Raw genomic sequence first — 13,861 nt, 5'->3', positions numbered from 1 at the left:
GTGTGTGTGCACACACTTAAGGGAATGCCACATCACCTGTGGCTGATGAAACTGACATGTTCTGCAGATTTCACTGTACTTTCATGGCTTTTCTAGAAATGTGACTGGTCATTTACATTGGACATCCAGTTCTGATCTGAGTGACTCTATTTAGGTTATAATACACAGAATAATTGATCCATGCAGTAGCCTACAACAGTGCAGGCATCTATAAATAAATTTGTAGTCTGTTCCCCATTCCCCTTGTTGACACTTGAAACTGAACTATATATCGGAATGGGCCATGAGGAGAACATTCAACATTTGAACATTTAGCTTCTTTTTGATTTAATGTATCTCTATAATTAAGCATATGCACACTCATTAAGCTTTTCAGTCTTGTAAAAATAAAATCATGTAGGCCTATCACCCTCCATGGCACTCGTTCTAGGCATAACTTTGCATAGGCAGAGAGAGAAAAATTCCATATGGATTTGACAAATAACAGACATATCTACATGAGAGGCAGAAGCTGTTGCTTGAGGGATTTTAGACAGGAACAGGAGATGTTTCCTCCCTTCCTGATAGCAAACCTGACTTCGTAAGCAGCATATGGATAGGGCGAGGGGCAAACATTTCAACACATGCCATAACATCACACATACTCGCATACGCATACCAACACCCCCAGCTGTGATGAGGTCCATTTTGGAAAACATGTTTTGGGTATTTGACGCAAAGCTGAACTGGAATGGACCAGCAGGAACCAGAGACACGGCGAGAAACTGCAATTAAATGAATTAAATGTCATCATCTTTGGCTCCACGGATGTATGAGTTATAGCCTGGCTACAGGTGAGATTAAAAGAAGCCGGGGGAAAATAGAACACATGGTGTGTATATTGGTTCCAAGTAGACCTACATGACCTGCGGTGGACAGCAAGTCTTCAATTATTTCAGTATCTTCAGTTACTCCGATTACTGCTTAATTATAGGGTGGACTGTATTAGCTGGTTGGGTAACCCGCTGTGCGAGCTGGTTGGGAAGAAGCAGTCCGCCAGTTGGGCAAGCTGTGCACTGGAAACCCCATTATTTTTAACGAATCAATATGACAGTCTTCAAATTCAGTTTGCAGCTTCTGCGCTCTTTTACAGCCTCTGCGAGTTTATAAAAAACCTCAAGGACTGAATCAATTGACTGCTGTGCTGAGGCATATGTTAGCGTAAGCGTGAGCCATAGAGCACGTGAAGTGGGCTAAGCTCTGACCTCATCCACTCCCTGGCACAGACATGCATGGAGTCCACCTTGAGAGCTCCCATTATCCCTTTCATTACGACAGGGGCTCCTCTGTATAGCGCGGGAATGATGCCAAAAACCTCCCTTCCTACCAACCGGTGGATCCATCAAACGTCATGTCAAACGCCTACCAGCACGTTGATGCTTTATCATGCAACAACAAATGTGTAGCTACCTCTCCGGAGGTTTTGTTTTTGGTGCATTTTGTCTGTTTGTCTAAAATCTAAGACAGTAGAAAATTATGTTTAAAGACTTTTCTTTAAACATATTTTTCTACTGTCTTAGATTTTAGTTTCACATTGCAAGTAACGCTTAACATGACCAATAGGGCTACAAATTGTGGTTAAAGGAACCGTATGTAAGAAATGTATTTCAATTAATCATAAAATGGCCCTAATATGTCACTAGACATTAAGAAATCATGTTCATTTCAAATACTTATATCACTGACAACAGTAGTCCGGCCAGGATATTGTCATTTAAAAAGTGAAGTTGCAGCCCTCAACTGATGTTGATGTTGTGTTTTGTCATGTCATGTTGTGTTTTGGCCTGTTGCGCCACCCTCCACCTATCTACTAATCACAAAGTCAGTAGTGTTTCGGCATCCGGGTTGGCAACCTCGAGTCAGGGGGGAGGGGGAGGGGATACACCTCTCTACAGTAATTTGAAAGTGATTGCAGTACCAGTTTTGGCCACAATCTTACATATGGTTCCTTTAACTAGTGTCGATAGCATATTGCGAGTACCATAGGAACTTTAATCGTAGCCTATAGCCAAATTGAAATAAATGCGAATTTATGATAGCCTGTCAGTTCGACTGGCGACCCACAGTTGGATAAGCAGGTTCCCCCGAGCAGTCTGCATTGCTACACTGAGGGCTTCTCTGTCTGCTGATGTTTTGCTCAAAGGTCCAGGCGGTCCACATATAGCCTTCATGCCATTTCAGCTGAAAACACTTTTCATTTGTTAGCCTACTTAATAAACGTATCTTTATTAGTGTCAACATTACAGTATTTAAGCTATGTTAATCTCGCCACTCTAAGAAATGGCCGTAGGCCTACTTTTACAGTACCTACAGCACAGCAAAATCTATTCAAATTGCAGTCCGAGGGATATTGTCCATAAAACGTTTTTAAACTTAGCCTATAGGCTAGGATAGGCTACATAATCACATATTTGGAGATGATTTGAAGTGGGCTCATATGCTTCTATATTGATGTAGGCCTAAAAAAAGAAAACATGTGGTAATGCCAGCCTATGGCATTTATCATATCTCGCAGATAATTGGTAGCCTAGTCCTGTTTTGCAGATGGTTATTAGGCCTACGCATAATAGTTTAAGCAACAGTAATAGCTTGTCACTAATAACGACATGACGATAATGAATGTTCATTTAATGAAGTTTCCTACAGTTTTCCTACATGTATTCATGTTCCAACACAAGCCTACATGTATCCATCATGTTCCAACAGAATAAGTAGCCTACATGTTGCACCAATTCTGGGCACATGTTGGATACATGTAGGTTAATGTAGGTATATGTAGGCTGCTTATAAAAAGGCAATTATTCTGATACATGTAAGTAAGGCGGGTGGTATGACGTTCGGTTGGTCGATCGGTTGGTTGATCAGATGGACGGTCGGAAGGTTTTAGGCACGATTCCCGCGCCATAATGTTATTCACCTATTCTGATTCTGAAGGAGAATATCCTTTTGGAGATTATGATCGATCGTCTATTAACAGTGATAGTCACGGTGCGTCTGTGAATGGAGGTGCGTGTTTGCGTGTATACGACGGTGTCCACTAAGCATACCATGCTTATTTCGACCCTCTGCCCTTTGAGGTGCTTGCCATCCAGTGATGGGTACATTTACCCCCTTCATAAACTTTTGTTTATACTCAAAGATTTTTACATTTACAGTAGGACTTTATTTCTGACCACTTTCAAGCCATGGCCTTTTGAAATTTTGATATAAAAATCCAATGGTGTTGCTTTTTTTAACCCTGACGCCTAGTTTGCCAGGTTTAAAAAAGTTATGAGAGGAAAATATTTTTATTTGGTGTGAAACACACACATACCTGTTTTTATGCTTTTTGTTTGTTTTATAATTTGTATTAATATTTATTTTATCATTATTTTATTTATAAGCTAAGGTTGCTAGCACAGGTGTCTAGATAAAGAAAACTAGATAAAAACACTTTCTGTTTGCAGTTTTGTGTGGTATTTGAAAAAAAGAAAATTGCATTTTCAGAAATAGCCGGCCCTCCAATCAGATGACATTGGCAAAAGTGGCCCCCAGCTCATTTGAGTTTGAGACCCCTGTTTTAAACAATGTTAGCCGCTAATTGCTGTGGTGAATAAATTCTAGGTTCTGCGCCTATCTTCCTACCCATTCATCTCGGTGGAATACTTCACGAACCCTTCGTTCAACACATGACAAACCATATATCAAAATAAACAGCAGACCTTACCGAACACAAAAGTTAAAGCAGTCCCCTGTACAGTTTGCCGTTCCAGAGTAATCCAGTTTTGAATTTGCAGCAAATTTCGACATGCATGCTCCAAATTTGGGCTTTAAGTTTCACAATGTTACATTTTTCTACGATTTCATAACAGGCCAAATACAAAATAAATGTTACAAATATCGCCTAGATATATCAGTAAATATTAAAATCAGAGGATATACAGCTGACTAAGAGTTTGTGAAAGTAGCTTTAATGATCACAAAATGCTAAGCATGCATCTATAGGCCATTTGAGTTTCTTAAAGCTGAGCTGTGCTTAAATTGTTCAATACATGATTTCATAACAGGCCACATATAAAATAAATGTTAAATATAGCCTAGATATCTGTAAATATTAGATGATCAGATGATTTATAGTTCTATGTAATATGTCATGTTTCATGTTTTTGTAATGTTTCTTACAGTGATGCAGGTCTACTGCTGTGAATAGGCTAGATACAACTTTGATCATTTTTATAGCCTACTACTGTATAGTTAACTTTGGCCTTGGTGCCCTGACATGTGGCCTTTGTGCCCCCCACCAAATATGCCCAACTGAAGGCCAAGTGGCCTTGCCCCTAAAATGGTAAAATTCCAAGCCTGGTCAGCAGTCAAGACAGTATGGTCGGACAGAGCTCCACACCGACCCCGTACATGCTCCGTGCCCGTGCCCACGCAAGTAATTATCCTTGCTGTCTGCTATGGATGTTGTGGTAGCATGAAATATGTCAGGCTCTCAAAAGTGAACTCAACACGGCCTTGGTGGTTCAGTGACCTCCCTGACAAGCTTTCTCAATCGCTTACGTAAAGAAGCTGGGAGTTCAGGCCTTTGGGATCGGGGGGGGGGGGGGGGGGGGGGGGGAGAGGAATTAAAGTGTGAGAGAGTGAGCAGACACTGTGCTGCCTGCAGACACAAAAAGAAGACAGAAGAGATTTAGCGGTGCTTACTCTGGCTTGCACACATCACAGGGTATTTGTAGTCTGCTCAAATAAAGGCCCATTAAAGAGATGACTATACAGCCCCAGACAACACAACTTCGACTGCCAACCGAACAGCAAAGACTGGGGCCAAAGTATTTGCATGCTTGTCTGGGACAACACAAGAACAAAATGACCAGAGCCTCTGAGGCAGTCTCTTAACTTCACTCACAATCCTTAGAAATATTTTTGTTTCTGAGAAAAGACAAACTTTAGAGAACGACAGTGTGACAAATGCATATTGAGGCAAAAATATTTAGTCCCTATACAAGACTGATTAGATTGTACATTTTGTTATAAATATCTCAATATTTGGATGGAAATATGTGGGCGATTTATCAAATAGCCATAATCCCTGTCAAATTATTTGTGATATTAATAATCAACTTCTTGTATTTTGGCCTTTTGATAAAAGAGGAGCACGACTGATTTTGATCAGCTATGCCATATGGCTTGGATCCATCCATAATCAGAAAACATCATGTTTCAATTGCAGTGTCTGCAGTCTCCAGTTACAGGCTCCGGGTTTACAACAACAATGAATTTCCTAATAAATTGCCTGAAACAAAACATGTTTATGAACAGTCTTAGTATACTGTCAAACCTCTGCCGTTTGTCTGTGCTCAACAGTACTGCCTAGCCAGGGAAAGAAAGCCTGAGAAGTTTTTGAAACGGTCATAGTCTAAATCATGTAATGTGGTTCTTTATAGTATAGGCCTACTTCAGAGGGATTCAGTGTCTCCTCTGAAAATCAGACTTTGGCTTCACTCAGTGCTAGCAGATGGGATCACATTCTCAAGAACTTGTCAAGAACTCAGCTACTGTGGAGTGGAGGCCAGGAGTATTTCAAAGTTCACCATCCAAGTGTTAGCCAATTGATGTCACTGGTTATCAGTGCTCATCTCATATCCTCCTGGGAACCAAGAAAAAAAGTGTCCAACAATTTCTTTTTTTTTTGTGATTTCCTTTCTATTTAGGATTAAAAAAACATCTTACAATTTTTATTTTTTTTAATTTATTTTTATTTTACATTTTATAGCATGTCCCCTGTGGTGGACAAAAGGACCGTTTTACTATGAAAAGGTAGCGATGAAAATAGACAAAAATGGACAAATTGTGCTTTTAGTGGTATTAAATTAAGGGTAAACTTAACCAAATTATTTATCCTTCTACACTACTTTATTTGCCTTTTTGGACAGTTGTATTTCTTTTTTCTGGATTGTTCATTTCATTTTTATGTTTTTCTTTCATCTGCGATAATTCATTAAATCATATGATTCCTGACATTTTCATTAACAAGACCATATATTGCCATCATAATGAATGCTTAATAAGAAGACACTATTTGACTTATCTCTCCTCCTTCCATAAAATGTGCTTGTTTTGATGTCAACCATTTTTGAGAACCAGGAAGAGGAGGTTCCCAGCAACCCAGCCAATCACATGATATATCATTAGAAAGCCCAGGATGTCCTCTTTAAAAGACCACAGGAATTAATAGAATAGCTCAAAGGGGTAAGCTTCTAGAACTTATGTCCACTACAGAGGACATAGGTCTATGGATTGGTTCTCAGGAGGATATTAGGCATCATGACCTGTGTGGCATCCATCCTGAAATAGCCTGGAGACTGGTAATGATGAGCCTACAATATATTGTTGTAGGAATCTATCGAGACAAGCGTATGGAGGCGTCTGTAATTGATGCAGAAGTGCAACAAACCCTCTTTTTTCTTCTTTTCCAGGACCCAAGGCGTGGCCAGGGAACACTGCCTGGCTCAGTGACGCTGGCCTCTACCATTTCCTGGACTTTCTGCTCTGCTCCTGTTTGATTGGCTCAGCTGACAGGCCTTCAATAGCCTGCATGATCTCAGCTACTGCTGCAAGACCTTCAAAAGCCATGATCTCAGCTACTGCAAGACCTGAATTAAGGCTTGAAGTGTGAGCTCCTCTTGCCGGTCATTGCTGAACATGGGGTAGTAAGTGTAGAGCCTTAGGTCACTGCAGCCAGGCATCCCCAAACTCTTTCTCTCGCACTGGCATTTAGTGACAGGTTTATGTCTTCCATTGTCGGCAAACACTTGACTGACAAACTTCACATTCAGACCAGCCCTTGCTGACCAGCCCTTGAGCATAGCAGCCAGCTGTACTTGACTAAGGTACGTGCAGAGCCAAATTATTGCTTATTCAATATTGATTCAAATCAATAATGCCTCATCGGAAAATTATATCATAACATTTCTGAAAACTTGTAATACAAAAACTAATGTCCTTTACATTACATTAGGCATACATTACATTTGGCTGACGCATTTGAGAAGACAACTGATGAAGGTTCATAATTATATCTATTTATTAAAATATTCCCCGTATTCATCTGTAGTGCCTGAAGTTTAGGTCATGGTTATTATGGTTATAGTATTTAGCAGACATTTTTGTCCAAGGGACTTTTTTTAGGCTACATTTTTTTTTTTTTACTTTTTTTTAGGTAAGCCTAAATTAAACAAAATGGTAATGGTTATAACAAAAATCAATAACAATATCAAATATCAATAATACAAATAAACAAAACCATATGTATAGGCCTACAACCATAACTCTAAGAGAATTAATTAATTAAATGTAAGCTGAAGAGATGAGTCTTTAAACCTCTCTAGAAAGTCCCAACACTAGCGCAGGAACGCAGAATACTGGGCAACTCTTAAGAAAATTATGTGTGGAGTAAGACGCATCTGACTACCTTAAGAACCTTTCCATAGTCATATTTTATTTCTAAATACAAAAAGCTTTGGCTTTGATGGCAAACATGACATGCTCATCTCTAAAAAAAAAAAAGGCTACTATTTTGTAGATTGTATGTGGTAAAAAAAAGGGGGCATGGGATGATGATGTAACTTTAATGACATGCTCAATTTTTGAACTAGCACCTCTTGAACATTTTCTGCAAAAAAATTGCATTCGGAACCGTCCATCACGGTTGTGGTGAGGTTCCACTTGCCTACTTAAATATGCAATAATGTAACCAATGACAAACGAGCCACGAGTTCGAACGACTGTGTAGATCAAACCAAGATCAAAATGTGTGTGTGTGTGTTTTTACAGTCCGCCGGTCAAATTTAGAGAAAAAAATAGATGTTGTCATTATTTCCAAATTAATATATGTTTACTATTATATCAGTAAGGATTTCATTGCCCCTATTCTTACAGCGTTATAATGCAAAAATGATCATGTTTCCGGAAATATTATACCCTGTTTTTCACTTGGTACGTCTTCGTGTCAAAGTTGATTTGCTCCTTTCAGCCTCTTTGTTGAATTGTATGGTTGTTGGTCGCTACAGGATTCCCAAAGCGAACACAATTTTAAGGAATCGTACCTTGGTTTTTTTGCATGTATATTAACAAGTAGTGTTGAACGCTTAACGGTATGTATTATTTATTATTGGTGACCCCATTGAGCTATCTTGCTAGTAAGCAAAATAGCTAGCTGGCTAGCTGGTGTTAGCTAAATCATTATGGAAACCCATTCATTTCTTCAAGTAACTATGCCACTGGTGGGAAAGATAACGTACTCAGGTCCTTTAACATTTGGTAATAGAAATAACTAGGCATTAAGATATTGTATTCGTTAAGAATCGGAAACCCCTAAGTAAATTGTCCGTTTACTCACTGTTTCGTTGTCTATGCTAGGTTAGCCGAAATTAGCGAACAGCATCAATGGAGGACATGACGTTACGAGAAGTTAAAGCTAATGTCGTCTGTGACTCGCAGTGTTTAGAAAGGGCTCTTTTAAAAGACGGAAGACTTATTTTAGGTAATTTGTTTCAATATGCGCTATATTGTTTTCAGATACCAGTTAATAGACAAGTACAACCCCATTTGCCTAAATTGCTCAGTTAAGACATAAGCAATGTATCAATAGCTTGTTGACGTAGCAACTTGATAAAACGTTAACGTTAATCAAAGCATCTTCTAGATAATAATGATCCACTCCCAGGATTAGTTTATTCCCTCTAATTTTGCAATATCACAGTGATACTTATATGAACTAATTTGACATCCCCCTTAAAAGATGGAAGAGAGGCGTTATGGATCTGTGCCTGTCCCCTCGGAATATCTACAAAACTGGTGAGTTCACCCCTTTGTCAACCAGTGGCACAGGATCGTGCAGTTCCCTCCATTTGGCTTCCAATTCTTATGTACACTCATAAATAGATTACATATTTACCGACTTTCTGAATCTGAAAAGAGAAATGGGTGTTCCTGGTCGTGTTTTTTATGCAGATGTTAATGATTGTATTTGGGTTAATTGTAGTATGTTAATACATACTACTACATTCATTGGCCATATTCATGTTGTTTTTACTCCATTAGCACAGACTTTCATATCCACTTTTAGAGGATAGAAAAAAGTGTTTCAAGTAGCATATTTTGATATCACAGACGATTTTAATTTTGTCACAGACATTTCATTTATTCACATGAGTGAGTTTGTAAGGTCTCTTAGGTGCAGTTTGTATTTTTGTTGTCATCAAAAATCCCTCTAGACTTGCATTACATTTTTAATACTCAAAAGAACATTGAAAAATGTTTTCTGATGATTTTGTATGCAACCTGTCTTTAATTCCCACTCATCATTGTTGTAGTAAGGCTGTGCATACTTTTTGCTGTCAACAAATACTGCATTCTGTACTTTTTACAGGAAAACATGTGAGATTATTTCTGACATTTACATGTTTTTCACAGTGCCGGAGGAAATTTAGAAATGGCCGTTCTTAAGCAGTTGTGCTCTGTCAGTGTTGTTCATGGAAATGGTTTGTGTTCTTGTGTGAACAGGGTACAGGCTGCACAGCAGCACCTGCAGACATTACAGTCCCAGTACCCTCACTTGGCAAACGGTGCACACTACATGGACGGCACCATGGAAAATGGGGGTATGATGGAGATGCCTGGCCACCCACTGGCCATGGTCCAACAAGCTCCTCAGCCAGGTGGGCATCTTCTTGTTTTAACTGACCAGTACAAAATTATTTAGAATGTTGAGATGCCTTGAATAGTTAGGACTCATGCCTGATGCCTGAGATGCTCACAGATGTGTTATAGAGGTACATATTATTGACTTCATCATCAAAATTTGTTGTTTCCCCTCTGAAGCACCAGCTAAGGGCAAGAGAGGGCGTCAAGCTAATAAAGAGCCAAAGGCTAAACCGGAGCCAAAGCCTAAACCGGAACCAAAGCCTAAACCAGCGCCCAAAGCAAAGTCTGAACCAAAAGCCAAACCAGGCCCAAAGCCTAAAAAGGCCAAGCTGGATAAGGGTGCCACAGAGGGTGAGGGTGGTCAGGAGAAGATTGATGAGACGTTCAAGAAAGTGAAGAGGAAAGTGGATCGATTCAAAGGCATGTCCGAGGAGGAGGTTATGACCAAGACACTTCCAGACATCCTCAGGGAGAATCTGGACTATGTGATTGTAAGTTGCATATGCTAACAGCTCAGTTGGCTTATATTGCAGATAGCATTTCAGTACAATCTCCTCAGGGGCTAAAACAATCTGTTATTGATGTGTACCGCATATGGATAATAATGGCATGAATTACTATTGCGGTTATGCCGGGTGGTTTGCAGCAGGTCCTCATACGAGTTCTGCAATGTGAACTTTTCCTAATAAGAACATTTTCTGAATGTTTAGGGTTGCTGTAAATATGATCAAAATGTATTTGTGTGTGTTTGTTTCATGTAAACTACTCAAGATTGGAATAAACCCTGGACTAATGGCAGCTTACATAGGAAGATGGTTCCCTGGTCCAGGAAACCATTTCTGTAAGTTTTGTGTATTTTCGGAAGGTAACCACTTCTAGTCCTTCATGCAAAATATTGCAGTGAATTGGGAAAGTGCTGATTTTTTTTTCTTTCTCCCCCTTACTAGGGAAGTGCCTGTTCCTTTCCGGATTCACAGATCAGCTACTCAACCACATGGCTGATGAGACCTTACCCGAGAAATATGGAATTGGTTTCACAAACATGGTAGCCAGGGCCACCCCAGGAAGTAAAGATCTCTCAACGTGAGTGCTAAAGGAGCTTTCAAAGGAAGAATTTGCTGAAGTAGATTCCTTTGCGTTTGTATATGGGTGTTTTATTATTTGTTCTTTCTTCCTTTTTTTTAGCAAAGAACTCAGGGAAGGAGGCAAAATTTTGGTTGAGAAACTAAAGATATTCAAGCCTCTCATAGCAGTATTCAATGGAAAATGTAAGTCCTGAGTATTGCATGCAAATGGAGGCTTGCCCTCATTTGTTTTGTTTGAAGGTGTAACTGTGTGTTTGTGTTCACATATCTCTTTCTGATATCGATCTTTTAAAGGTATCTTTGAGATGTTCTGCAGGGAGATCTTTGGGAAGAAGCCAAAGAAGCTTGACTTTGGCTTGCAGCCTCAAAAGATTCCTGACTGTGAAACGGTAAAATATCTGCCTGACAACTAAGAAAAGCTTAGGTTACTTTTATGTATTTTGATTAAAAAAAAAAGCATCGCCTTCTATTACCATTGCCTTCTACCAACACTTTGCAGGCCTTGTACCTGATGCCTTCCTCTAGTGCGCGGTGTGCACAATTTCCACGCGCCCAGGACAAAGTGCACTTCTATATCAAGCTGAGGGAGTTACGAGACCAACTGAAGGGTCAAGCAAAGGCAAAAGAAGTGCAAGAAGTCAGTTATAGCTTCGACCTGGGATTGGCCAAAGGTAAGGATGATGCGATTGTGGATGTAGAAATTGGTGTGGTTTGTATTGTTATCAGCCATATTCTTATTGTGCGGCGTGTGCGTATGTGTGCGTGGTAACAGAGGATGCCAAGAAGATGGCTGTCAAAGAGGAGCAGTATGACCCAGGTTACGAGGCAGCCTATGGAGGCGCGTATGCGGAGCCAGGGGTCGGTAATGAAGCTGAGGCAGGACAGAGCAATGGTCACTGCACCTTCTCTAATGTACCGTCTAATGCAGAGATGGGTAAGTGCAACTCTTCAGGACCAATTCACACAGACGTTGTCAGAGTTTGCAACACATTCGTGTCTCACACTGTTTCTGCCTGACCATTTCCAGACTCTGCAGAGAAGCCCTCCACTCCCCCTGCAGCAGGACTGGTCCCTGACGGCGGGTGGATGACTCAAACCTTTGATGATCAGATACCGGACATAAGCACCTCATAATCCGAAACTGAAATCGGATCGGCTCAAAACCAGACTGAATAGCGGTTTGCTTGTGAGTCGTTTCCGAGGAATAGCCAATGGTGCTCTCCTGTTGAGAATGGAGTATCTCTTGACCTGGTGGGTCCCGTTTATGTGAGCGTTCAATCAAGCTGGGTTTTCATGAAACCTGGAACTGTCTTCAAATCTATTGGACAAATAGGAGTCTCCTGGAGTCTGAATGGAGAGTGGGGTATGATGGGCCTAAATGGAGAGTGGGTTATAATGGGCCAAGGTCCAAGACTGAGAGAGGCTGTATCAACTCCATCTTCAACCTCTTTCCTTACTTTTGCAATGATCTGTACCTCAGTACACCAGCTGAAGACTCTTGGAAACAAATGGCCTTTTTAACAGAAATTACCTTGAAAAAAATGTATGAATTCCACAATTTGTACCTTGAATTTAAACTAGTTGGTTTTAGGAAGTAGTCTTTTTTTTCTGTTGAGTGGTGCAGACATTTTTAAACCATTGGGTTTTTGATAATGGTAAGTAACATTTTTTTAAACAGCAAAAAAATATTTTCCCTTTTTTAATGAATGAAAACAGTGTTTTCTCATTTTTAAACTATGGAAGTAATGTTACATTGGATTGGCATGGTACTTCAGTTGTCACCTCATACTGGTGTAGAAATTACATCTCGTTTCCTTTGTGGCTGGTTCATCACTGCTATATTTTTAATGTTATCATAAATCAGGGAATAGTACTTGATTGTGTTGCGCTCTTTGGAAAATGTTCACTATTTAAATGACTGTTTCATGTTGAGTTTGTTTATGTGCTGGTTGCTGGAAATGTTGAAGCATAAAGGTTTATGCTGTTGAACATTTCTGTGACGCGTTACAAGTACAACACAACATCGTGTTCACATTTCTTAGTTTATGCAATTAGACAACTGTAACTGTAGTGAAATAAAATATAGATTAATTTTGTGAATTTTTGAAAAATTGATGAAGGTGTAATCAGCCAAGGCCTCTAGGGTATTAGGAAGTCTTAAAGGAACGGTTGCCTTTTATCCCTAAAGAAATAATACATCTGCAGTCTAACACACATGGCTGGATTGGTAGTCTCTGAAGCACTGGGCTGTGTTCTGGAAGTGTAATGTGCCGTTAAGTCTGACCAAGCCTGCTTGAGTGTGTCCAAATATTCATCAGATGTTTGATCCGGAATCTACGTCCAGACTCTTGTAGTGCATAAAAGCCAGTACTCAAAACAAGGATGGTATTCTAATCGTATCTCTTGTTAAATAAAGGTATGAAATAAAATACACAAGCACAAATAGCACATGGTGGTCTGTGTAAACTGAATGAATATTTAGATGCCCTTTTGTGGAATGGACACCTTTAACACCACTTTACTGCTTCTGAACTAGAGCCCATGTTTACTGATAATCATTGCCAGGTACAATTTAACAAACTGTTGAAGACTGGTTTAGATTACAAGCCTTTTGTGGTGTGTATACAGTATGGGTGCTATTTTTTTTATTATTATTTTCTTTTATTTGTATTTCATTTCTGTTCATTAAAACACTTTTGCAGTAATTGCAGTGATTATGGTGTTTTATTCAATTCATGTGGATTGTGTGAGGCAATATGTTTTTCTGTTTGCTTTTGTGGTTAAATGAGTGCAAGGATAATTTATCTTAAAAAAGGAATTAGACTTTCTATTAAAAAATGTGATAAATCAGAAGCCTCTGAGTAGTTATCTAGATGGGAGATGTGAGCATGGCAGATTATGGTAGGAATTTAATGTGTTCAGTATAATGTACCACAATTGACACACAAATAACTGTTCTCTCCCCTGTCTTTAGTCTGTCAAGCAAAATGTTTGTTTTTTTAACAGTTACTCATAATACTGTTTTGATGCTTACAAACCATTTTAGTGCA

The 13,861-nt window shown here is 39.5% G+C and overlaps 1 protein-coding gene across 2 annotated transcripts; it reads left to right on the top strand.

Moving 5' to 3' along the window:
* The first annotated feature begins 8,035 nt into the window (after window positions 1-8,035).
* tdg.1 (thymine DNA glycosylase, tandem duplicate 1) lies at window positions 8,036-13,516 on the top strand. 2 transcript variants are annotated; one of them, XM_076266840.1, is made up of 11 exons: window positions 8,036-8,174; window positions 8,822-8,877; window positions 9,586-9,740; window positions 9,904-10,217; window positions 10,498-10,567; window positions 10,674-10,809; window positions 10,912-10,994; window positions 11,106-11,200; window positions 11,311-11,482; window positions 11,584-11,745; window positions 11,839-13,516. In XM_076266840.1, the coding sequence occupies exons 2-11, from the start codon at window positions 8,822-8,824 to the stop codon at window positions 11,943-11,945; spliced, it is 1,350 nt and encodes a 449-aa protein (XP_076122955.1). In that variant the 5' UTR covers window positions 8,036-8,174; the 3' UTR covers window positions 11,946-13,516. The 2 variants fall into 2 exon arrangements, with proteins under 2 accessions (XP_076122955.1, XP_076122963.1); XM_076266848.1 differs by lacking the exon at window positions 8,822-8,877 and having other exon boundaries at window positions 8,039-8,174.
* Window positions 13,517-13,861: the final 345 nt, after the last annotated feature.

This window comes from Alosa pseudoharengus, unplaced genomic scaffold, assembly GCF_046254945.1.
Source record: "Alosa pseudoharengus isolate Yale_2024_CS ecotype anadromous, Long Island Sound unplaced genomic scaffold, YU_APseudo_1.1 YU_APseudo_1.1_scf_10, whole genome shotgun sequence".
NCBI classification, from domain to species: domain Eukaryota; kingdom Metazoa; phylum Chordata; class Actinopteri; order Clupeiformes; family Clupeidae; genus Alosa; species Alosa pseudoharengus.
The sequence above is the reverse complement of the archived record's forward strand: the minus strand, read 5'-3'. Positions and strand labels throughout refer to the sequence as shown.

Bases quoted from the DNA above. Each gene is read 5' to 3' on its own strand.
- tdg.1 (XM_076266840.1), top strand. From the start codon at position 8,822: ATGGAAGAGAGGCGTTATGGATCTGTGCCTGTCCCCTCGGAATATCTA. The intron at 9,741-9,903 runs GTGGGCATCTTC...TCCCCTCTGAAG, and splicing joins CCAACAAGCTCCTCAGCCAG to CACCAGCTAAGGGCAAGAGA. The intron at 10,568-10,673 runs GTAAGTTTTGTG...CCCCCTTACTAG, and splicing joins TGGTCCAGGAAACCATTTCT to GGAAGTGCCTGTTCCTTTCC.